Here is a 26,992-nt window from a genome sequence, read left to right as displayed (position 1 = left end):
ACCAATATCAATGTCTAACTCACTCTCCAGTGTTTGTCAAAATCTCTATTGTTTCCTCCTTAATTTTAACCCTTAGGAACTATCTTCCCTGTTGAGGTAATACCCAGAACATCCAGTGGTCTGATTCTCCTTCATGACGATTCTGAGCCATCTCTCCCTTCTTCGTACATTTTAAAGATAAATGCTCACTTTGTACAACCACAACAGTTTTAACACCTAATTCCTTTACTGGCATTCCCTTCTCTGAAGGTTCCTGAAACTTGGCTTCCACTGCAATGAGTTTCCCATTTAACATCAAGTAACTAGCTTTGGTATGTCCTATTTTACTACGACAGATGCATGGACATTATGTCATTTCTTGGTTCTAACCATTCTCTGTTCATAAGATGGTGTCTTTGTGTCTATTCCCTACAATCAGTAATTTTTCCACTCTCAGATTTCCTCAAAATTTAAAATCTTCAAACTTCCTTGTAGATTTCTATGTAACCATTTCCCCATAAAAGATATCATAAATATCTGCCAGAACTTCTGCTTCTCTGATGTTGAATTCTTGACATCCATCCAAATAAGTTCTTTACATTTAGAGAAATGCTTTATTTGAATCTTTCCATGATCATCGTTTTTTTCGCGTTCTCAATCTTTTTTCTCTAGATTAAGTGAGTTAAATTACTGTTCCCACAATACACATTTATCCTTTGCAAATTCTGCATGTCAGGTTAGGTGTCTTTCTTGTACAGTCCTCAACTTTAATTGATAAGCTTCAGGCATTAATGCTAAAGTATTGACAGTTTTGTACTCTGCAGATGTTTTCTGACCAGCTGAGGCACACTATCACCACTTAGTCTTCAAAACACTTGAACTTAAGGCCCAAACTACTTTTGGCTATTTCACTTGACCATCACCATTCGCCAATTCGCTAAAATACCTTTCAACTCCTTCTTCAATAAATTTAGGCATTAACCACAGTTAATAGTTAACCTCAGTCAAATCAAATCCTTCTTCAGCAACTCATGCTCTCTAAGTTCCCAATCTCAATTCCATTTCCCTTTCCATTTTCTCTGCGTTTCTTTTTCCTCACTTTTCCCACTTCTGTTTTCTTCTTTTCTCCATTTCCAACCGAAGTTTTCTAAACTCTACGTCCCTTCATCTTTCTTAGTTTCTACCTCCCTCTGCCTCCACCAAATCAAGTGGCTAATTCCTGACTGTATCTTGGGTAATCCCAGTTGTGACGTATCAATTTCAAGGTTTCCTTTCTTCTGATTTGACATGTTGGATAATCAGTTAAATGCTTGAGGCATCTTATTCTCATGAGATCCTACTTTTATTTTAAACTTCTGCTCATCTGCTACCTCTCTCGGTTTAGCTTGAGTTAAAGGCTTGAAATAATCCACTGTTTTATCTTCCACTTCAGCGAGCTCTTGGCAACATTCATAACCATCTACCAACTCCATACAATCAACTTCACCATAATACATAGGATTTTATGTCCAGAACCACCACAAAGCGGTTACTTTTAAAAAGATACAGGTTTTCCTTAATCTAGTGATTTCAAAAATCATTATGATTACTGGACAAGTCATGTCCTAGACTGAAACCTGGCTTGATAGGTCATATCTTGGTTGCATTGATTCTAAGGAGATGGTCTTACATGGCATATTCACATTTAACAATAAAACAGACATTTCCTAAGTAAAAGAAACTAAGAGAAAATAGAACTAATTAATCTACTGATGTATAAACACAAATTGAAAGATTCTGAAACATGTGGCATACTATAGTTCCATTCATCCCATCAACGCCATTTTCCAATACTTTCACCAGAGACAAGTCCCTTCGCTTTCACAACATTTGGGCTTGATTTAACTATGTTTCAATTCTCGATCTTGAGCATCTGTTGAGCTCTTCCCGGAGCCTTCATGCACCTTAGCTTAGACTTTCTAGCTTCAAATAACCCATTTAGAGCTTCAACCAAACAGTTCTGATCTATAATGTTTTTAATTAAACACCTTATGCTGAGATAATGCATTTCCCAACAGACCTAAACCACCTCCCATTCTCAGGAGAATCAGTTTGTCACAAGCGGTTTTAGCCAAAACTTCTCCAAACTGCCCTAAATTGAAAGGGAGAAAAAGTTTATTTTATTTTCCCCAAACAAATAATTCCCTTAAAATAGTCATTAATCCAGCACATTTCAAAACAATAGATCAAAACAATTTCACTTAAAACATAGGGATAACTATCATCCCGGTTCCAAAAAGGTTGAGATTCACTGAAAATTACTTGAACTATGACTCGTAAATGTGGAAAAACATCAATCTTCAGAACATTGATCCTCTCAAAGAGGCAAAGGAAACAAAAATCTAATGTTGCACATTATAGGAGGAATGTAATAGTACTGAAGAGGGTGCAGAGGAGATTTATCAGTATGTTGCCTGGGCTAGAGGAGTTTCAGCAATGAACAGAGATGGGACAGACTGGGGTTGTGTTCCTTATAGCAGAGGAGATTGAGGGGGGGACATGATCGAGATGTAAAAACTCAAGGGGGCATAGTTAGGGAAGACAGAAACAAATTTTTTCTCTTGACAAGAGGGTGAATGACCAGGGGCCATAGCTTTAAGGTAAGGGCCGTAAGCTTTAAAAGGAGAGAAGAGGAAAAATAATTTCCCCCTAGGGTGCGGTAGGAATCTGGAATTCTGGAAAGTGGAAGCGAAGTCCAACATGACAACTGAGGAAGTATGAAAAATGAAGGACACACAGATAGTATTGAGTTCCACAGCTTCAGAATACAGAGTCCTTGATACAGTAAAGTGTCTAATGAGAAAAGCAGGTGTTGTACCTCCAGTTTGTGTTATCCCTCACTGGAAGACTGCAGCAGGCCCAGGACAGAAATATTAGCACAGGAGCAAGATGGTTTAATGAAATGACAGGGTTGGGGTCAATACTACAGACATCGTGGTGATGTTCCACAAAGTACATTTTGTTTCCACAATGTCAAGGAGACCACTTATGAGCAGCAGACTGGTAGGTATGTTTAGGACCATGGACATGAAAAGGAAGGAGCCGCACACGTGCTCTTGTTCATAGGGGGTGGGCATTAACCATGGTCAGGACCACAGTAGAAGGTGACAATCAGAAATGGTGCAATGGAGATGGTGAAACTGGAAGAATAGAATGGAATCCTTGCACGAGACAGGGCGTGAGGTGGTGTAGTTAACTGCCGGAGTTGGTGAATTTGCAATGGATGTTGGTGGACAGCCCATCCCCACAAACAAAAAATTGAGAGGTCAAGGAAGAAAGGGGAGAGGCGAAGATAGACCAAGTGAAGGTGAGAGAAGGAAGGAAAGTGGACGCAAAACCGCATTAAGATTTTCAATTCTAGACAAGAGCAGGAAGCAGCATCAATGATCTATCAGAGAAAGAGGTGAGTGTTCCCTCTAACTGGGTAGTTCTGAAACAAGGAAAGTTCCACATTCTACACAATGAGACAGTCATAACTGGGACCCAGGCAGAAAATCATGGCCAAATTTTTGATTTGGGAGAAAGGCAGACGAGTTTAAGGAAAAGCAAAGGTGAGTGGTAGTAATCAGGGACAATTTAAGAAAGAACTGGACAGCCTTCAGACCATCCTGATGGGGTAAAGAAAACTATCATGGTGCAGATGGCTTACAAAAATCAGGGGTGCAGAAATAGTGAATGTACTCAAACAATAAATCTTGCTCAGTATGCTAAATATCTCACCTGCCACAGTTATCCCAATTGTGCATATACTAGCAACTGAATAAAAAGCAGATACTGCAAACCAGGAACAAAAACAGTAGTTGCTGGAAAAGCACAGCACGTCAAGCAGCATCTGCGAAGGAAAAATATCAGAGTGAACTGATCAATTCTGAGGAAGGGTCACTGGACCCAAAACGTTAACTCTTGATTTTTTTTCCTTCACAGATGCTGATAGACCTGCTGAGCTTTTCCAGCAATTTCTGTTTTTGTCCTTGCAACTAAACCCTTTCTGAAGCCAGAAAGAATAAGAAAGGCAATAGCACCATTTGGGGTAACTACACAATATTAAGAGTGTAAAATGAACTTCTGATATAAAAACTGAAATATCCACACAGCTTCCATGACTGCTGAGACCTGAAACACCTCCTTTGAATTCAAGAACATTAAATCAAACAAATCTATAGAATTCCATTCTAAAGGCAGATGAGTGCTGCCCAAAGAAATCAATGCATTTGATCCAAATTAAACCATATTGAAGGGACATATTTTAATACAGAATATGCAAACAAGCAGAATATTTACATGAAATATCAGTACTCAAAATTGATTTATGGAGCCCAAATCCAACATTGCAAATTTACTTTTCGGTTCTCCTTCCACATACATGCAGAGTTAAAGAATATATGTAAACAAATAGTACCTGATAATTAAAGTTAATTCAAAATATGCTTTATTAATGGACAGTAACAATATCACTGACTTTTCATTAATAAATGGACTGGACTCGGGTTGACTAATCTTTAGCACTTCAATGAATGTAAATGCTATACTACTTTAATGGTACTTGAGCTATACTCTTAAGAGGGCTGATTCACCACTAAATCGATAACCTGCACTTCCGATTTACCACGATAATGTCATAAAACTAAGTTTGGGAACATTATAGTGCCTGCACCATACACACCCTTGGTTTGTCGAGTACCGAAATGCACATGTTCAATTTATTTAAGAAACATAGCCATCAAATGTTAATTTAAACTGGAAAACCACAACTCAATTAGTGATTCTATTCTTTCGTGGAATGTGGGCATCACTTGCAATATAAGCATTTGTCACCCAAAGCATTAAGTGGCTTGATATGCCATTTCAGAGGGCAGTTAAGTGTCAACCACATTGCCTTTGGAAACACAGGTCGGCCAGCCTGGGTAAACATGGTAGATATCCTTCCCTGAAGCGAACTAAATGTGTTTTCACAATGATCAATGATAGTCGTCAAGGTTATTATTGGTGACATAAAATTTATATTTCTGATTCATGAACTGTATTGAAACTCTACCAGATTCCATTGTTGGGAGTTGAATCCATATCCCCAGTGCATTAGTTTGGCTCTGGGTTGAGTTCAGCGACATAGACAGTACACCACTGTACTTCCATGAACACACATACAACCCAATTCAATTTTTAACTATACAGCTATATTTGCACTGTGTTGTACAAATGGCTCTAATCATGAAAAAACTGCCAATCTCCAGTGTACCTGCAGTTGCTCTTGTTACTGTAAAGTCAAATTAACATCAAAATAAAATCTTATCATAAACCTAACAAGAGCATCACTTGCCTCAACTTCTTGTGAATTTAATTAGAATTTCCTCTTGTTCCTCCCTCATACGTTGAACAATATCTTAAATGTTTCACATTTGCCAGAGGCAATCAGCACATATACTGATTAAATGCCAGGGCCAAGAAATTTAATAAAAAGCTTAAGAGTTTCTTTGCCTGAAAGAGAGGTTGCCATTGTTATACTACATTTTCAAACATATAAATATTAATATTTTATTCAAATTCTTATCTGACCTTTTTGTTATAAATGTCCTTATTTCAAGAATGGCATTAACATCAAGAGAATGAATAATGACTATCTTTGCACTTATGATTAAAGTGAGCAGCCAAAGACTAAAGCAAGAACTGCACATCGTTCACAATGCTGTCAAACAATTTTCATAAAATCTGACCAATGCAATTAATTTAGTTTGATAAAATCTACAATCTGCTCCCATCATTGCAAAATAAGAGATCTGACTGAATTAACTCAACATATAATTGTTTATAAACATATTTATTGTGCATTTATGATTACAGTTCTAACTTATTTGTTATAACATATGATCAAATCTGCATTTTGCTCTTAGTGTGCAGGACAGAGCCAATCATAATTTACAAAAGTAAGTTATTCCAAACCATTGAGAAAAATATAAAAGAGTCACCCAAACACCTTGAAAACTGATTTCCGACTAGGAGCAGGAATAGAAGTGAAGGAAGTCAGCACATACCTGGACTCGAACTTCCATAGGAAGCCTGAAACAAATTTTATAAAAATGTATTAATAAAAAATCTTAATCTTTCTTGAATAAAACTGTCAAACAATGAACACGGTTCAAGGGTTTCACTTTGACTTCAATTGGCAATCTGGGCCTAAATTATAATGATTTGCAGAAATGATGTTTTTGTTGCTCAAACTTCATTTCAAAATAACTTGTATCTTGCCATAAGCAAAATATTCCATGAACTAAATAATGTGTTTTCAGTATCATCAGGCAGTCATTATCTCATTGAATAGTGGAGCAGACTAGGGCTGCAAAGCCTCCTTCTGTTACATGTTACGGTTTCAAAATAAACTTTAAATACACCACAAATATTTAGGACTGCACTCTAATGTTATATGGAAACGATCAAGACAAGGTGCATCACAAAAATTAACTTTTTAAAAAAAACTACTTGCATAACTCTACTGTCATAAAAATTTATAACACGAGACAATCATTCTTTAACTTCAGTGGCAAACAGCCAGCCTTAAGAACCTTTTAAAATATACCTATCCACGTCATTGTGAGATTAAAAGAAGTATCGTCCTTTCAAATATCCACAAATCGGTGCAATCAGCACAAACTCTGCATGGCAATTAATTTAACACGGGACATTATCAGTTTCGGGTCTAATGTCAAATTTCACATCTCTGTATTTTCTCCTTCCCATTAAGTTTCTTGCAGTTGAGCTGTTTTAAATAATCTTCAAGTTGACTTTAACATCCTTAGTTCCATCTTTCTCCTACTTTTTCACATCTTCTCCCACTTAGAACTTTTATTGAAAAAAATACTGTAAAACATCATAGATTAGAGCTTGCAATTTCTTAGTCTTCAGTACTGGTCCATCACTGGCTGAACTGCACTAGGAACGAGAACAATGTAGCAGAGACTTCAAATCACAATCTGATTTGTTGGTTAGATTTGGATACAAGTCCAGATAATTAATTTTTCTACTCCTCCTGCCTCACTACACATTCAAAATCTCTCTTTTCCTCTTTACCCCAAGCTGGCAGACATTTCAAATGAAAAGCTCTCTTTGGTCAGCCTCATTTTAGCCTTCTCATCAGTTTTTCTTTATGAGCCTATATCACCTTTCTCCCCACTTTTTCAGCCTCCAGCATTATTTTCCGCCAAAATATTTTAGTTTGATTCCACATTATGATATCTCTACCCGACTGATCTCTCCAGTTCTGATGAGAGGTCATCTTCCTCCGCAGATTCTGTCTGACCCCAAAAGCGATTTTAGTTTTATTTCAAATTTCCAATTTGTGCTTTACTCTCTCCACTTAGTGCTTTTTCGAGCCATTGCCTTTTCTTTTCTATTCCTGCCAAGTTTATCCAGCACTTTTTGTTTTTATTTTAAAAACTTGCTGGCAGTAAGCAGCCATTTCCATCGTCTCCAACGTGATGCCACAACCAGACATGTATTCCCCTTCACAGGCAACAAGGTGCAGAGCTAGATGATCACAGCAGGCCAAGCAGCATCATAGGAGCAGGAAGGCTGACGTTTCGGGCCTAGGCCCTTCTTCAGAAAACCCCCTTCCCCTCCCCCACTTCTGATGAAGTGTCTAGGCCCAAAACATCAGCCTTCCTGCTCCTATGCCGCTACTTGGCCTGCTGTGATCATGCATCTCTACACCTTGTTATCTTGGATTCTCCAGCAACTGCACTTCCTATTATCTCATGTCTTCCCCTTGACTCCTTTGTCAGCTTTCTGCAAGGACTGTTCCCCCCAGGGCAACCTGGTTCACTACCCCTCCATTCCCAACGTGTTCCCATATCTCACAGCACCTTCCCGCACAATCGCTGAAGGTATAGCACATTCCCATTTACCTCCTAACTTTCCTCGGCCTTAGGCATATCTTCCAGGTAAAGAAGCTATTTACCTGCCCTTCATTCAATCTACTATACCGTATTCACTGTTCAGTATCATCCCCACTACAGCAGAACACATATGTTCTGTCCAAAAAATAATCCCAAGATTCCAATTGCCTGTCACGTTAATACACCGAGTTCCCACTCCAACATCGCAGTGTTCCAGCAAGCGTCAGCACGAGCTCGAACATCTTATTTTCACATGGGGATTCTGCATCAATTTCAATCACTTTCACAGCCTGATTCTGTCTCCATTTTTAAAGCCCATCCCCACACCCTGGTCCTGTCATGCCACCCTGCTCACAGCACAGCCTGCACATTAACTCTCATTACCACAATCAGGTTATCTTCTACACTGGCCTGCCATCAATAATCCCCTTGTTTACCGAGCCCCTTCATGTGTCTCTCTCGGAGTTCCATCTCAACCTATCTACTCATCTCTACCAAACACCTCCCAAACTTTCCTTCAGCACTTTTCACTAGCTGCTGTCAGTTCCAAAGAAGATTCACTGAACTCAAAACGTGAACTCTGCTTTCTTCCATTAGATGCTGCCAGATCTGCTGAGTTTCATCTGCAATTTGTTTTTGTTTCCAGCAGTATCTTGTCTTGATGACTGATATTTAATTTTCTCTTTATTCTTCTAAGAAGTGTAGGCAGAACTGACAAGGATGATTTGCTGTGTAAACTCCTAACTGCCCCAAACTTAATGGTATGCTTGGCCACGACCTAAGGCAGTTACAAGTCATTTACTTTTTTTTATTCTCTCGGATCCTGGGTGTTGCTGATTGGCTAGCATTGTCTGTCCCTAGTTGCCCTTGAGAAAATGGTGCTGAGCTGCCTTGTTGAATCCTGCACTTCATATGTAGTGGATCGACCCACAATGCCAAGTGAGGGAATTCCAGGGTTTTGACTCAGCAACAGTGCAAGAAGGACAACATATTCCGATGTCAGGATGGTGAGTGGCTTGGAGAGGAACTTGCAGGTGGCAGTGATATTCCAATGTATTTGCTGCTCTTTTCTTTCTAGATGGAATGATCATGAGTTTGGAAGATGCTATCCAAGGATTTTGCACAAAGATGCAGATCGTGCACACTGCTACTGAGCGTGTGGTGGAAGGAATGAATGCTTGCAGATGTGGTGCCAATCAAGTTGGCTGCTTTGTCCTGGAAGTTGGTAAAGCTCTTGGGTCTCTTTGGAGCTGCACTCCTCCAGTCAATTAGGGAATCATTCAATCACGCTCCTGACTTGTGCCCTGTCGTTGGTGGACAGGCTTTGGGGAGTCAGGTGGTGAGTTACCCTCTGTAGTGTTCCTACTTCCACAAATGCCACTAAGCCATAATGGAGACAAGGATCAATTCTGATCACATTCTATTACACAGGCAGTGTCACAAAACAATGGCAGTTGGCAACAGCAAGTTAATATCTTCAGCTGCCAAGATCCTATCACTACAATTCATTCCCTGAATCTCCCCAACTTTCTGCAATTCCCTCCTTTGACACACACTTTCAAATGCACAGCAGACAGAAAGCTTTTTGTTAATCAACCTTATATTTTCACATAATCCAGCATCAAAATTTGTATGATAACACTGCTGTGGATGGTCTTGAATCTTGTTTTGCCTCACATACCAGTTTCTTCCCTTCTCTTCATCCCTAGTTGGTTTATATGCTCATTCCCTCCTCATTTCTCTCATTGAAAACAGGAGTCATTTTTAGCCACCTTTGTGTCTATATTATCATCGCATTTCCAAGTTTCCCTTAAACCTTCCCAAGGCATTCTCGTCTCTATTCTATTCTAACCATTTTATTGCTCTGTCTCTCATATCCTCTCTCAGTAGTTTTCTATTTGCCCTTTCTTTGAAAGAAACATTCCTCTCCCATTCCCTCACATTTTTTCCTCTTATCATGTTTGCTGTTCTGCCTCAACTCCTAAACATTGTCTCTGTCCCAGTTGCATTTTGACCCTAGTTTTTATATTTATCCCACTGTTACCTCGTTTCCAACTACCACCTCTACTTCCTAGCTGCTTTTTCACATTCTGGCTGTTGACTCTAAGTCTCAATTTCCTCTCCTCCCAATCTTACCAGCACTCCTCATCCATCTCTGTGGCTCCCCTCCCTCATCTGAGAAGCACTCGTAAGGGCTTCTCTCATTTACCTGCGGAACCAATTCTCCAACCAGCAATCCCTCAGTAGATCAGAACTTATGTCCAGATGCAACAAGACTTGAACAACGTCCAGGCTTGGGCTGATTGTATGCTAAGTAACATTTGTGCGACACAAGTGGCGGGCAATGCCCATCTCCAACAAGAGAGAATCTAATCATCATCTCTTGATGTTCAATGGCATTTTTGTTGCCGAATTCCTTACTATTAAATTCCTACTAATCAGAAACTGAATGGATTGACACAACTGGTCAGAATGCTATAAATTTTGCAGCAATTAACTCATTTCTTGACTTACTAATGGCTATCCACTATTTACCTAAATGGGTGCAGCTCTAACAACACTCAAGAAGCCCAACATATCAGACAGTTGACAGTCATTGGAACTCCTTGCTGGAGAGAGCTTTGGGAGCACCGTCCTTGTGTACATCGAAGGCTGACAGACAGGCTCTTAATCAATAGAGGAATTAAGAGATGCAAAAAAAGGCAGCAAAGTGGACACAAGGATCTTCATATCAGTCATGATCCTGTTGAACAGTGGAGCAGGCTCAAGGGGATGAACGCCTACTTGTAGTCCTATTTCTTATGGTACTACTATCCAAGACAAAGCATCCCTATTGATCGGTGCCATGTCTACCAGCTTTATCATTGATTTCCTTCACCAGTGACATACGGTGGCAGGTGCGTGCATCGTTTACAAGATTCATCGCAGTAACGACCACTCCTTAGACGGCACATTCTAAATCCAAGACCTCTACTATGGAGAAGGACAAGGGCACAAGGGAACTCCACTACTCTGCACACCACCCTGCCTCCCTCCAAGCCACTTACTGGAACTAGTTCATCACCTTTCCTTTATTTGTTGCTGGGTCAATATCCTGGAACACCTCCCCGAATGGCCCTGTGGGTCAATCTACAACCCAAGGACTGCAGTGGTTCGAGGAGTCAACTCAGCATCACCTTCTCAAATTCAGTTAGAGGTTGACAACGAACATTGGCCTATCTGCGACATGCATAGCTCAAGAAACAAAACTCCCAGTCCGAGGGTCTTTCCCTCACCTACGCGCTGTATCTAGGCAGATTCATTCAAAAGTATGTCAGGCTCCCCTCCACTGCTGAATTGTCAAACTGCTTATCCAGCATTTCATATGAGAAGAGCTGAAATTTCCTCCAATTAAATACCATGAACTGCAAAGCTCTCCCCATCCCTGGCCTCTGTCCAAGTTGAAACCAAATATTCGGAAGCTGTGCGTCCCACCCAGCCTCAAAAGCAGCTTCAATTACATGTTGACTCCATTACTAAAATGAACTACTTTTACCTGTATTATTTGGCCCAAGCCAGACTGTGACCAGCTCAGCTACTGCATCACGTATCCATGCCTTTGTTACCTGTGAATCTAGTGACACTCTTGATTCGAGGTCTATCTTACATTCTAAATAAACATGAATTCCTTGAAAAGTCAGCTTGCAACGTGCCTACCAAGTCCGATTGGTCCATCACTCCTGTGCTCACCTCTTGACGATTCGATTATAAAATTCCTTTTCTCATATCCCACAAAAATGTTCTAATTTCATTTTGCACCAATTTTAGTAAGCATCCTTTCCAAATTTTTAGTGTGGATAAACAAGTTGACGTTTGTGCTGCCAAAGAAACTTCTGGATTGCTACGAGGCTTAGAGAGAACATTGCTCCGTGGCCTCTCAATTCTCTAACATAAGAACAAAAATATTTTGGAGAAACTCAGCTCAAGCAGCATCCATATGGAGAAACCCAAGTCAGCTTTTTTGACTGATAACCTTTCTTCTGCATTATTCAGCTTTTACTCCCATCTCCAAAAGCTTCTCCAGTCCTGCAACACTCAAAGTCTGGTTGTGCATCTCTAAATGCAGCCTCATTTCAATTGCTCCACCACTCACAGCCACGTTTTCAGACGTGGAATTCCGTTCCCAAAATTTGCAGCCTTGCACTTCCCCTCAAAGTTCTCCTCAACAATTACGTATTCCTGACCGAGTACCGTATTCTGTGGCTCACAGTCAAATTTCGTGGGGTCTAATGCTAAAAAACATTTTTTGATGTTTTGCTGCTTTAAAAACTCAAAATATATGCAAACATTGTTTCTCCTACTACTTACCTTCCCTGCTTCCAACCTATTACCCTCATCCTTTCTCCCTTTGCATCTTTCCCCTCGATCATGCTCTACTTTTCTCTCTTCACTTCCCATTTTCCATACTGTCCACGTATCCACCTGCTTCCATCTCCAATATGGTCATTTTCTCTCAACCCCACTTTCCCCTTGCCAGATTCCTCCTTCCCGGTGCCTACTCAACCCAAGCCCAACTCCTCACTCTAGCCCACACAACTGTTTTCCCCATGACTCATTCCCCTCAATTTTCACAGCATCCCTTCCCTTCTCCCATGCAATTCTTCTTCCTTACCTATTCCCCTCAACATTCCCAGATATCCTTCTTCTCCCTATTCCTTTCCTGTAACCGCTCAATTCTTCTCTTGGACATTCTCATTTGTCCGCATTCTTCTTTCTCCTCTGCCCACATGTTCCTCTCCTGCATCCCTCTGTGCGCTCAACAGCTCTCATGGACCTCACCCATTTCCTCTCCTTCTCCATGTCCAAGTCCAAACCAGATCGGAAGTTAGCAAATTTAACTTCATTGTTTAAAAACTGAAGAGAAAACTGCACAATACACCAGTTATCAGTCAAATAATTGAATAAAGACTTCCTTGAAAGATTCTGAGTGCACGAATAAACAAGATCACAGTCAATACGGATTTATAAAAGTAAATAAAAACCGAAAGAACTGCAGACGCTGTAAAGCAGGAAAAAAAAACAAAGTTGCTGGAAAAGCTCAGCAGGTCTGGCAACATCTGTGATGGAAAAAAACAGAGTTATCCAGATCACCGGACCCGAAACATTACCACTTTTTTTTCCTTCACAGATGCTGCCAGACCTGCTGAGCTTTTCCAGCAACTTTGTTTTCGTTCCTGCATGTATAGAAGTAAACTTGACACATACAGTAGATTTTTGAGAATGCAGTTAACAGGGGAGATGAAAGAGGACCAGTTATGTTACATATTTGAATTGCCAATAGGTATTCATGATGTGCTACACAAACTGTTTATACCCAAGAGAAGGATAACAAGTAACATATCATCATGCACAGAGTTTACTGACAGAGACAAAGCAGTGATCAGTAGGGCAAATTCAAGTTGGGAGGCTGTGAACAGTGGAGTGGCACAAGAATCAGTGCTGGGTCCTCAACGATTTATTATCTATACTTTTAATCTCTTTGCTTAGGTCATGAGTAACGTATCTAAGTTTGCAGACAGTTCAACGTGAAGTGTCTACATAAACTGCAAGGACAATACAGAGTGCATCGAGTTAGAAAGTGGACAATAAAGTGGCAGATAGAGTTCTTCACTTTCTAAGAATAATACAAAAGACAGGATACTTTTAAATGATAATGTTCAGAAAGACTTGGATGAGCTTATACAAGATATACAGGAGATCAACACATAGACACAGCAAGCCATTTAGAAGACAAATGGCATGGTTGTCTTTGCTGCAAGGAAATTGGAATGCAAGATTAAGAACATCTTCCCACAAATGTATAGGTTTTTGCTGAGAACACACTTAGAGCAGTGGCTCTATTTTGATCTGCATATTTAAAGGAAGAATATATGCTACGGATATTTGATATTTTTGTCGCCTCATGGTCATCACATTTGCCAAACACTCAAAAGGTCCCTGGTTCATCACTGTGCAGAAACAGCACTGCTGCCTTATTATGGGCAGTGCGGTGACTCAGTGGTGAGCACTACAGTTTCACGGTGGCAGGGACACAGGTTCAGTTCCAGCCTTGGGTGACCCTCTGTGCGGACTTTGCACTCATTCTCCCCATGGATTTTCACCAGATGCTCTGGTTTCCTCCCCCAGTTAAAAAAACGAGCAGGTTAGGTGCGACTGGCTGTAGTAAATGGGGCTATGGGTGGGATGTTTTGCAGCCTCGATTGTCTGACTGGCCTCCTTCTGCACTGTAATGATTCTATGATATTTGTATGGGAACAGCACAAAGGTCAGGGATGGGGTGGGAGTTATCCTATGATGAGAGGCTGAGTTAACACAGCCTATACTTTATGAAACCATAGAAAAATAAGATGATTTAAACACAGATGAGGCAAAACCTCTTCACTCAAAAGAATTGTGAATCTTTTTAATTCTCTATTCAGGGGGATTGTGGACGCTGCATCACTACCTTAAGGCAGATTTTTGTTCCTGGGAATCGTACGCTCTTAAAAGTGGACGAGAAATTGGGAATTTGGTCCCGTCGAGAATTAACCATAAATTGAAAGCTATAGAGTGCAGATGCCAGAAATTTTAAATAACCACAGAAAAGTGCTACCGATGATCAGCCATGATCGTATCGAACGGTAGAGGTGGCGAGGGGCTGTACCGTTTACTCTGACTCCTATTGCTCAAGTTCCTCTCTCCCTGCTTGTTTGGTCGGTACTTCTGCCCACTTTTTTCTTTGCCTCCACTTCCCTGCCCTTCTGCTTGACGCATCTACACCGCTGTATTCGCTCTTTTCCGCTTCTCTGCGTCTCGTCTTCCCTGAGCCCGGTTTCCACCTCCCCGCCTAGTTTTTGCTCCCTCATTTTTGCTTGCAGATGTTTGCGCCCAATTCCCCCAAAACCCAGCCAGCCCTGGCGGGACAGATTCCGCTGCACTTTGGCCGAAACTGGAAGTTATCAAGGGACTGGGTCCGCCGCCGACGGTGGAGCTTCCTCCCGGTGGAAGCCGGCAGTCCAGAGGCAGTGGAATCGGGTCGGACGCTCCCTCTCTCGCAGCGAAGGGGCTGCGCTGGACCGAGAAGCGGGGTGGGTGGGGGTAGGTGGAGGGACCGGCTGGGGCCTAGCGGCGATCAGCATCGGCAGTCGACAACAAGCAGCGCCCAACCCACCTTCCCGTGAAAATAACCGGAGGAGAGCAAAAAACAAATCCTCAACTCAAGATACCCCACCCAGGGGGGAACAGATACGCGGGGAGGGAGTAGAAGAGGGGGTGGGGAGAAGGGGGGAGGGCCCGGGAAGCCGGCGGCGGTACCGCTGCTCTCCCTCCATCTCTTATTTACCCGCAAACCGTCTCCCTTCCCTTGCCGCTTCTCGGAGCCGCGGGTGGCGGAGTCGGGACGAGGTTGACGCTTTCCCCTGTCCTCACGGGCTGGGTCAGCGGGGACGGGCAGGGTCGAGTCGAGTCGGTGCGGTACCGCTCCGCTCCGCCGTCTCCTTACCTCCGCCATGTTTGTTCGCCCTCCCGGAGAGCGAGCTGGCCAGCCCGAGACCCGGATGCAGGCAGAGCCAGGCTCCGCGACACCGCTTTCCATTGGCCGAGCCGCCGCAGCAAAACAGCCAAATGTCAATTCAACTCGAGCGGCTCTCCCGTCCCAGCACCAACATCACCCACCAACTTCTCCCCCCACCCCGCTCAACATCACCCTTCTCCAGGGCTCTCCCTCCCCGCCAACAGAAGCTTACTAAACAAAACTCCAAATCTTCAGAAACAAAACTAAACCGCGCCGAACCTCCACCTTCCCGCAAACAAACCTGGAGATGCTGAGATGTCCCGCCTTTCGCTGAGCGGATTGGCCGCACTTGGTGGCGATGCTGGACCAATAATAATAATTGAACGTTGTTGGATGTCCAGGTAGATGTGCTAACTACCTCTCAGGGTGACCTCAAGTGAGCCCAAGACAGGCTTCCCCTGACTCACGATCTACCTTTGAGGCTTCAACTGATCGAAGCGACGGGAATGCACAAGTTTTGTTTTGTTTCTCCTCTTCAGGAAGGCGAAACCTCTATTTTCTTTCCAAGCGAACCATGAGTGCGTCCATCATGCCTGGCCTGGAGAAGGGAATAAAATCACGCGTTGTGTGAAACCCAACGTAAAACCACCTGTGTTTTTATGAGAAATGGACATTTACACAGGATACTCTGAATAAACATGTTATTTCTTTTTCCAGAAATTAACATCTTCTTTCCATTTTTAATCCAACTTCATCCCCTCAAATAAGTTCAGCCGTCAATTTACACAATACGACGGGCGACAAAGCAAAGTTCTGCAGAATCACTGGCAACAATGCATGCCTCCCCAATGAGCTCAATGCATTCTATGCCCATTTTGGACAGATGATCAGTGGAATAATGTCACCTGTCCTGAGAGCCTCAAGTGCACTTGTATGCGTTGACACCATTGCAAATGTCAGGTCAGCCTTCCTGAGAGTGAACCCATGCAAAACGACTGGCACTCTGGTTCTGCACAGACCAGTTCGCAGGAATATTCAGAGACACCTTCATCTTCTCATTCCTCCATCCTGAAGTTTCCACCTGCTTCAAGAAGACCAGCAGCACCTTGGTGCCAAAGAAAGTATCAGGCAGTGGACCTTACTGCCTACTGCCTGATGGCTCTGGCATCCATCATTATGAAGAGCTTTGTGAGGGTTGTAATGACACACCTCAACTCCAACCTCCCAGATTGCCTGATCCATGACAATTCGCCTACCATCGCAACGGGGCCTGAGCAGATGCCATCTCCCTGGCCATACACCCATCCCTGAACTATCTGGATAACAAGGACACCTACCTTAGGTTCCTATTTATTAATTTTAGCTCCAACTTCAACACCATAATTCAAACCAAACTCATCTCCAGACCCGAAGACCTCTGCATCTGGATCCTTGACTTACTGACCCAGAGACCGCAATCAGTATTGATAGGCGACAACTTCTGTTTCACAATAATCCCCAATACCAGTGGCCCTCATGATTGCATACTCAGCCCCTAATGACACTCATACACTTTCACGACTGTGTAATCAAATACAGCTCTAACTCCATTAACAAATTTGTTGATGACACCACCATTGTGGGTCAGATTTCAAACAATGAGACAGAGCACAAGAAAGAGATAGAAAGCTCAGTGGCATAGTGTAAACACAATAATCTCTCCCTCATCAGCAAAACAAAGGAGCTGGCCATCAACTTCAGAAAGCATCGTGTAATACATGCCTCTGTCTGTATCACTGGTGCAATGTGTAGATGGTCAAGAGCTGCAAGTTCCTCGGAGTAAATATCAACAATCTGTCCCAGTCTATCTATGGCAATGCTGTGGTCAAGAAATCATACCAATACCTCTGTTTCCCCAGTAGGCTAAGGAAATATAGCAGGCCATAATGACTCTTACCAACTTTTACCAACCACAGAAAGCACCCTATGCTGATATATCACAACTGGGATCATAATTGCTCTGTCCGAGACTGCAAGAAAACACAAAGGGTTGTGAGCGCAGCCCAGTCCATCACACAAACCATTCATTCATTGATTCTGTCCATACTTTCCATGGCCTGGGGAATGCAGCCAATATAATTGAAGACCCCGCCTACCCCAGTTATACTCTCTTCCACCCTCTTCCATTAAACAGAACATACAATAGTCTGAAAACACATAACAAAATATTGAAGAACAGCTTCTTTCCTGCCATTATCTTTTGAACGGACTGCTCATATATTAAAGTTGATCTTTCTCTGCATCTTCTCTGTAGCTGTAATACGATATACTCGATTCTGTTCTATTACACTGATGTAACTATGTAAGGTATGATCTGCTTGGATAGCACATAAAACAATACTTTTCAATATATCTCAGTAAATGTAATAATAATAAATCAAATCAAATCAAATAAATACTCTGTTATTACATCCTTTCCAACAGACTAACATTTTCCCAATCACAGGTGTTAAGCTAACTAGCCTACAGTTATCTTTTTTGCCTCCTTTCCTCTTTTAAAATTTTCCAATCTTCTGGCACCTTCCAGATCTAAGGATTCTCGGAAGATTGTTGTCAGTGCATGAACTATCTCTTTAATTTGTTCTTTCAATATCTTAGAATGCATCCTATCAGGTCCAGGAGACGCACCTGTCTTTAACACCAATAATTTCCTTAGTTTTCTCTCGTGGTAGTAATGGTATTTATTTTGTCTTTGGCCTTTGTCCCTTGATTATTCAGTAATTTTGAAATGCTATTTGTGTCTTCTACCATGAAGACTGATGCAACATATTTATTTAGCTCCTTTGTGATTGCTCCACTCCCCATTATTGTGAAGGTAGCTTCATCCTCTCAGGGGCCTATGTTCATTTTGGCCTCTCCCTTGACATATTTAAAGAACTTCACACTGTTTGTCTTGATATTGCTGGCATATTTACTGTCAAAGTTTATTTTCTCCCTTTTATTCATTTGTGGGATCTGGACATTACTGGCTGGCCAGTGTTTATTGCCCATCCTCATTGCTCTTCAGAGGTGGTGATGAGCTTCCTTCTTGAACTGCTGTTGTCCATCTGTTGTAGGTTGACCCTACAATGCCATTGGGAGGAAACTCCAGGATTTAGATGCAGCGACTGTTAAGGGGTGATGCAACACTTTCAAGTTAGGGTGGTGAGTGACCTTGAGGGAACTTGAAGTTGATGGCATTCTCTTGTATTTGTGCCTTTGTCCTTTGAGGTGGAAGTCGTCCTTGGTTTGCAAGCTTCTGTGTAAGGATATTTTGGTGAATTTCTGCAGTGTATCTGCTGTAACTGATCTCAGTGGTAGTGGTGGATGCAGTGCAATCAAGTAGGCTATTTTGTCCTGAATGGTGTCAAGCTTCCAGCGTGTTGTTGAAGCAATATTCATTCAGACATCACACTCATGACTTGCGCCTTGTAGGTGGTGGACAGCCTTTGGGTAGTCAGGAAGTGAGTTACTCACCACAGTATTCCTCGCCTCTGACCTGCTCTTGCAGCACTGTGCTTATGTAGCAAGTCCAAGTGGGTTTCTGGATGTTGATAGTCAGAAGTTCAGTGATGGTAACACCGTTAAATGTAAAGGGCTCGTGGTTAGATTGTCTCTTACTGGTGATAGTTATAGTTTGCATTTGTGTGGCTCGAATGTTTCTTGCCACTTGTCAGTCCAAGACTGGATATTGTCCTGATCTTGTTGCATTTGAAAGTAGACTGCTTCAGTATCTGAGGAGTTGTGCAATCATCAGTGAATATCCCTACTTTTGACCTCATGATGGAGAGAAGGTCCTTAATAAAGCAGCTGAAGATGATTGGGCCGAGAACACTACCCTGAGGAGCTCCTGCAGAGATGTCCTGGTGTTGAGATGACTGACCTCTAACAACCATGACCATCCTCCTGTGCCAGGTATGACTGCAATGAGCAGAGACTTTGTCTCCTGATATTCGTCGATGCCATACCCAGTCAAATGCAGCCTTGATGTCAAGAACTGTCATTCTCACCTCAACTCTAGAATTCAGCTCTTTTGTCCATGTTTGAACCAAGGCTGTAATGAGATCAGAAACTGAGTGGTCCTGGTGGAACCCAAACTGGGCATCACTGAGCAGGTTATTGCTGAACAGGTGCTGCTTGATAGCACTATTGATGACACCTTCTATCACTTTATAGATGATCGAGAGTAGATTGATGGTGTGGTAATTGATTTGGCTTGGATTTGTCCTGCCTTTTATGTACAGGATATACCTGGGAAATTTTTCACATTGTCGGATTGATGCCAGTTTCAAAACTGTAATGGAAGAGCTTGGCTAGGAGAGCAGCAAATTCTGGAGCAGAAGTCTTCAGTACTATTGCTGGAATGTTAATAGGGCCTGTACTGCTTGCAGGATCCAGTGTCTCCAACTGTTTCTTGATACCATGTGGAGTGAATCGAATTGGCTGAAGACTGGTATCTGTAATGCTGGGGCTCACTGGAGTAGGTTGAGATGGATCATTCACTCGGCACTCCTGGCTGAAAATTGCTCCTAATGTTTCAGCCTTATCTGTTGCACTGATGTACTAGGCTCTTCCATCATTGAGGATGGGGATATTTGTGGAGTTTCCTCCTCTAGTGAATTGTTTAGTTGTCCATCACTATTCATGACTGGATGTGGCAGGACTCTCGAGCTTAGATCTGTTACATTGTTTGTGGAGTCACTTAGCTCTGTTTATCACTTGATAATGGAACTGCAGATGCTGGAGAATCCAAGATAATAAAATGTGAGGCTGGATGAACACAACAGGCCCAGCAGCATCTCAGGAGCACAAAAGCTGACGTTTCGGGCCTAGACCCTTCATCAGAGAGGGGGATGGGGTGATGGTTCTGGAATAAATAGGGAGAGAGCGGGAGGCGGATCGAAGATGGAGAGAAAAGAAGATAGGTGGAGAGAGTATAGGTGGGGAGGTAGGGAGGGGATAGGTCAGTCCAGGGAAGACGGACAGGTCAAGGAGGTGGGATGAGGTTAGTAGGTAGGAGATGGAGGTGCGGCTTGGGGTGGGAGGAAGGGATGGGTGAGAGGAAGAACAGGTTAGGGAGGCAGAGACAGGTTGGACTGGTTTTGGGATGCAGTGGGTGGAGGGGAAGAGCTGGGCTGGTTGTGTGGTGCAGTGGGGGGAGGGGACGAACTGGGCTGGTTTAGGGATGCGGTGGGGGAAGGGGAGATTTTGAAGCTGGTGAAGTCCACATTGATACCATTAGGCTGCAGGGTTCCCAGGCGGAATATGAGTTGCTGTTCCTGCAACCTTCGGGTGGCATCATTGTGGCACTGCAGGAGGCCCATGATGGACATGTCATCTAAAGAATGGGAGGGGGAGTGGAAATGGTTTGCAACTGGGACGGTTCGCAACAAACAACTGCACCTCCCAGTCTCAAACCATTTCCACTCACCCTCCCATTCTTTAGATGACATGTCCATCATGGGCCTCCTGCAGTGCCACAATGATGCCACCCGAAGGTTGCAGGAACAGCAACTCATATTCCGCCTGGGAACCCTGCAGCCTAATGGTATCAATGTGGACTTCACCAGTTTCAAAATCTCCCCTTCCCCCACCGCATCCCTAAACCAGCCCAGTTCGTCCCCTCCCCCCACTGCACCACACAACCAGCCCAGCTCTTCCCCTCCACCCACTGCATCCCAAAACCAGTCCAACCTGTCTCTGCCTCCCTAACCTGTTCTTCCTCTCACCCATCCCTTCCTCCCACCCCAAGCCGCACCTCCATCTCCTACCTACTAACCTCATCCCACCTCCTTGACCTGTCCATCTTCCGTGGACTGACATATCCCCTCCCTACCTCCCCACCTATACTCTCTCCACCTATCTTCTTTTCTCTCCATCTTCGGTCCGCCTCCCGCTCTCTCCCTATTTATTCCAGAACCCTCACCCCATCCCCCTCTCTGATGAAGGGTCTAGGCCCGAAACGTCAGCTTTTGTGCTCCTGAGATGCTGCTGGGCCCGCTGTGTTCATCCAGCCTCACATTTTATTATCTCTGTTTATCACTTGCTATTTATGCTGTTTAACATGCAAATTGTTCCATTTGATAGTTTCACCAGTCTGACGTCTCATTTTCAGGCATGCTTGGTGCTGCTCCTGCCATGACCTCCTGCACTCTCCATTGAACCAGAGGTGATATCTTGGCTTAGTGGTTATAGTTGCTTGGGGGATATGCTGGGCCATGAAGCTACAGATAGTGCTACTGTTGTTGGCCCTCAGCACGTCATGGATGCCCAGTTATGAGTTGTTAGCTCTGTTCAAAGGCTTTCCCATTTAGCACGGTGATAGTGCCACGAAACATGATGGATGTTATTCTCATTGTGAAGGTGGGGCTTCACCTCCACAAGAACTGTGCGATGGCCACTCTTACCGATACTGTCATGGACAGGTGCAGCTGCAGCTGGCAGATTGGTAAGGATGAAGTCAAGTATGTTTTTCCCTCACCACCTGCCACAGACCCAGTCTACCATTTATGTCCTTTAGTACCTGACCAGCTTGATCAGTCGTACAGCTGCTGAGCCACTTTTGATGGTGGACATTGAAATCCCCTATCCAGAGTATATGTTGTGCCCTCGGTGCTTCCCCAAGTGTTGTTCAATACAGAGGAGTACTGATTCTTCAACTGAGGAATGTCAGTACGAGGTAAACAGCAAGAGGTTTTCTTGGCCATGTTTAACCATGAAACCATGAAACTTCATGTGGTCCAGAGTCAATGTGGGCGACTCTTAGAGCAACTCCCTCCTGATTGTGTACCATTGTACCATCATCTCTGCTGAGTCTGTCATGCCAGTGGGACAGGACATTGCAAGGATGCTGATAGTGGTGTCTGGGATATTAACAATAAAGTATGAATCCGTGAGTATAACTATGTTGTGTAACCAGTCTATGAGACAGCTCTCCCAATTTCGGCACTCGCCCCCAGATTTTAGTCAGGAGGACTTTGCGGTGTCGATAGGCCTGTTTCTGCTGTTGTATCTTTTGGTGCCCAGGTTGATGCCAGTTGATCTGTGCGGTTTCATTTCTTTGAGACTTTGTAGCGATTGATACAACTGAATGGCTTGCTAGGCCATTTCAGAGGACAATTGAGAGCCAACCACATTGCTGTGGGTCTGGAGTCACATGTAGGTCAGACCAGGTGAGGGTTGCAGATTTCCTTCCCTGAACGACACTAATGAACCAAATGGGTTTTTCCAACAACCGGCAACGATTTCATGGTGATCATTAGATTCTTAATTCCAGACTTTTTAAAAACATATATTGAATTCAAGTTCCACTATCTGACACGGGGGATTTAGAACCCAGGTCCCCAGAACATTAGCTGGGTTTCTGGATTAATAGTCTAGCAATAATACCTCAAGGCCAACTTTAATTTTTGGTAATTTTTGTTGTGTTTGAAAACATTCTTGATCCTCTTTGCCACATTGTATTTTTTGTTTCTTTCAATTTGCTGCTATCCTTAACTTCCCTGGTCAGCCATGGTTGTTTCGTCCCCTTTTGAGAATCCTTGTTTCTCACTGGGGTACATCTGCAATGTGAGCCATGGGCTAATTTCCTGAATGTCTGCCATTGTTCCGTATTTGCTGCTGAGCTCCTTTCCCATTCCACTCCACCCAGCTCTTCCCCAATTTCACTTATTTAAGTTTCCGAACTATGTTTCTCCCTCTGTAAAATGAATGTTGAATTCTGCCACGTTATGGTCATTGTTTTCAAGAGATCTTTTTCTCTGAGATTATTTATTAAGCCTACCTCATTATTCATCACCAGAGGGCTCTGACAATGCCGAATGTGTCCTTCTCAGTGTTTTGAATGATCATGCCAGGAAACAAAGCCTTGTGAAGAAAAGCTCGCTATGAAACTCACCAAAAATGACACAGAAAATTTTTTTGTTAAGATTCATTCCTTGATGACTTTTTTTATGGTAGGGTATGTCTGGTTACAATTATTCAATTACATGGAATAATGACTGATTAACTAATCTGATTAATCTGCTGGCAATGGCTGGAGCTCCTTTACCGGCCAGTCCCTTTTCCTTTTCCTTTCGTGTTTTTTCCCCTCTTGCTGCAGTTTTTCTTCCCCCCAACCCTCCAGCTTTCAACTTTTGAAGTGCCCTACCTGGAGGGAATGGAGAATGGACCAGGCCAGCAGAGAGAACCCAAACCGGCCAGGGACAATGAGTCCTGGATGGAGGTCAGTGCATGGAGGCAGCATGGCCAAGTGTTCTGAAGCCTAGGGGGCTTGGACTCAGCAGAAAATGGCTTTAACTTGAGTACTTTAAGGATACTTTTATTCTTATTCTGAACTTTTTAAACAGTGTATTCCCACACTTGTGTATTGTTTTTACTATTTCAATTCTGTCACAACACTTAAAGTGTCTGTACCTAGATACCCCGTACCTAAGATGGCATTGAAAGACAACTTTAGAAACTTTTCACGGCACTCATTCGAGTGCAAGTGACAATAAAGGCTACTGTACTCTATTCAAGCCCACGCTTTAGCTTTTTGTTGTAAAACAGCCCTCACACCCATGTTGCTGACATCAACAGTGGGTTTAAATGACTTCTCATGAGTCAGTGCTGATAAATCCATTTGTTTGTCAGCACAGCCTTCAAATTAGCAAAGGAATTCTAACCTTATTTTGTCCATTCATATTTCTTGCTCTTCTTGAATAAATTTGTCAAAAGAGTAATACAGTGCTGAAGTTTGAAATTAACTTTCTATGTAATCCATTCATGTCAATTTTGTGGTCTGTGTTGGGCATGGCATGATACAAAATAGCTGTTATTTTCACTTCTCTCGGTAGTATTTGACATTGTCCCCCACAATGTGGCCCAAATAAGTTACTTTTGCTTTGGCAAGTCCATTTTTAGCCAGAAGTATGATCAGATTAGCCCTTTGTAGCCAATCAAATTGTTTATTCCAGTGACATAACTATCCTTCTCAGGTATGACTGAATGCAAATAGTTTATTGATGTAAACAATGCAGTTACATAGACCTTCAAAGACATTCTTGTTTAATCATTGGAAAGTTGCTTGTGCACCTTTCATTCCACGTGACATGACTTTATATTGAAAAGTTCACCCAGTGTTACAAAAGCTAATATTTCTTGGCTCTGTCAGTAGATAGAACTTACCTACATCCTATTAGCATGTCAATTCTGGTGATCAATTGTGGTTGACTAATTCTTTTATTGCAGGCTTTGAATCATGACACATAATAAGAGTTCACACTTGTTACGGTGCTGGCTTTGCAATAATCAACAGAAAATCATTGAAATGCTAGGGTGTGCAAAGAGGCCATTGGGGCCATTGAATTGGCACTGACCCTTCAATGGGCATTCCACCTGGATCAGACCCTTCCATCCTATCTCCATAAACTTGTATTTACTGTGGCTAAGCCCTCTAGCATGTGGATCCCTGGAAACTATGGGGCAATTTAGCATCGCCAGCCCACCTAACCTGCTCATGCTTGGATTATGGGAGGAAACTTGAGCACCCATCAGAAACCTGTACAGTCACGAGAAGAACATGTAACTCCATATAGTCGCCTGAGGCTGCAATCAAACTCAGGTCCCTGCTGTGGTGAGGCAGCAGTGCTAACCGCTGAGTCACCTTGCCACTCCACGTTTGTGAGATAACCACTGTAATAATCATAGAACCCCTACAGTGTGGAAACAGACACAACAAGTCTACACTGATCCTCCTAGCATCTCACACGGACTCCATCCCCCATAACCCATCTAATTTGCATATCCCTGAACACTACAGGCAATTTAGCATGGCTAACCTACCGAATCTGCGCATCTTTGAACTGTGGGAGGAAACCTGAGCACCAGGAGTAAACCCATGCAGACACAGGGAGAATGTGTAAACTCCACACAGACAGTCGCCCAAGGATGGAATTGAATCCGGGTCCCTGGTGCTGTGAAGCAGCAGTGATAAACACTGAGCCACCATGCCGCCTGACAGGTGTGCTGTGCTATGACCTTGTTCAATAATTTCATTGTCTATCATGAATTTAATATCTTTCCTCATCTCTCTATGCAAAAATACAAATTCGAAGGAGGTATCAGTCATTCAAAACCTTGAAGCTTCGATAACATTCAACAATATCAGATTTGACCTCAAATCTGTGTTCCTGTCTACCCTGATAACTTTTCACCCACTTGTTTAAGAAGACTCTTTCTACTTCTGCCTGAAAAAAAATTCAAGGCCTCAATTTCCACCACTTTTTCAGAATGAGAGTGAAGTTTCACATTTTTCTACTCATTCCCATTTGCCATATCTTTGCCACTCACTTAACCGATCTTTATCTCATTTCATATAACAAGATGTGGAGCTGGATGAATGCAGCAGGCCAAGCAGCATTAGAGGAGCAGGAAAGCTGACGTTTTGGGTCTGGACTCTTCTTCAGAAAAAAAGGGTCCAGACCCGAAACGTCAGCTTTCCTGCTCCTCTGATGCTGCTTGGCCTGCTGTGTTCATCCAGCTCCGCATCTTGTTACCTCAGATTCTTCAGCATCGGCAGTTCCTACTTTCTCTTTATCTTATTTAACATACTTTTGCCTTTTTCACAACTTACTTTCCAAATATTTTCTGCAAATTTGACAACCATCTCTTCTGCCACTTCATCTAAGTCATTATGATATATTTTAAGCAGTTGACACCCTGGCACCCATCCTGCAGCATATCACTTGTTCTATCTTGTCAGTTGAAAAAAAAAGTTGTGCTTACATTCTCCTGTTATCCAGCCAATATTCTACTCATGCCAACACATTAGTTGCGATATCATCAGTTTTTATTTTCCAGATTAATGTTTGATGTGAACAAAAACAAAGTTTCTGGAAAAGCTCAGCAGGTCTGGCAGCATCTGTGAAGGAGAAAACAGAGTTAACGTTTCGGGTCCGGTGACCCTTCCTCAGTCGCCTGACGCGAAGCGTTAACTCTCTTTTCTCCTTCACAGATGCTGCCAGACCTGCTGAGCTTGTCCAGCAACTTTGTTTTAGTTGCTGATTTACAGCGTCTGCAGTTCTTTTGGTTTTTAATCTTTGGTGTGGCACTTTTTCAAATGCCCTCTAGAAATCAAAGATCAGTACATCCAATGATACCCAGTTATCTGTTACACATATTATCTCCTCAAAAACTGGAACAGATCAATTAAACATAATTTCCCTTTCATAAAACCATGCTGACTCTGTCTGATTACCTTGAACGTTTTTACCTTGAACTTTAATCTATTTAATAAGAGCTTCAAACTTTTTTTCCGATGACAAATGTTATGTTATCCGGTCTGTAGTTTCCTGGTCTCTGTCTCCCTCTCTTTTTGAATAAACGGGTTATATTTGTTATAGAACATAGAACATAGAACATTACAGCACAGTACAGGCCCTTCGGCCCTCGATGTTGTGCCGACCTGTCATACCCATCTCAAGCCCATCTAACCTACACTATTCCATGTACGTCCATATGCGTGTCCAATGACGACTTAAATGTACCTAAAGTTGGC

General features: G+C 42.7%; 1 protein-coding gene across 5 annotated transcripts in view; it reads right to left on the bottom strand.

Annotated features, from left to right (window-relative positions):
* mier3b (mesoderm induction early response 1, family member 3 b) overlaps window positions 1-15,765 on the bottom strand; it is a 75,623-nt gene extending 59,858 nt beyond the window's left edge. The window contains exons 1-3 of one of the 5 annotated variants that reach the window (XM_048533626.2): window positions 15,424-15,440; window positions 6,048-6,072; window positions 5,336-5,493 (exon numbers count right to left, since the gene is read on the bottom strand). Coding sequence is in view for 1 of the 5 variants with exons in the window: in XM_048533620.2 (XP_048389577.1) it covers window positions 6,048-6,072; window positions 15,424-15,516 (118 nt within the window). In the remaining 4 variants the exon portion in view is untranslated. The other 4 variants (XM_059648383.1, XM_048533644.2, XM_048533620.2 and 1 more) reach the window with 4 other exon arrangements.
* Window positions 15,766-26,992: the final 11,227 nt, after the last annotated feature.

The sequence above is a fragment of the Stegostoma tigrinum genome, chromosome 1 (genome assembly GCF_030684315.1).
Source record: "Stegostoma tigrinum isolate sSteTig4 chromosome 1, sSteTig4.hap1, whole genome shotgun sequence".
In the NCBI taxonomy this organism is placed as follows: domain Eukaryota; kingdom Metazoa; phylum Chordata; class Chondrichthyes; order Orectolobiformes; family Stegostomatidae; genus Stegostoma; species Stegostoma tigrinum.
This window is presented reverse-complemented; position numbering and strand designations above follow the sequence as displayed.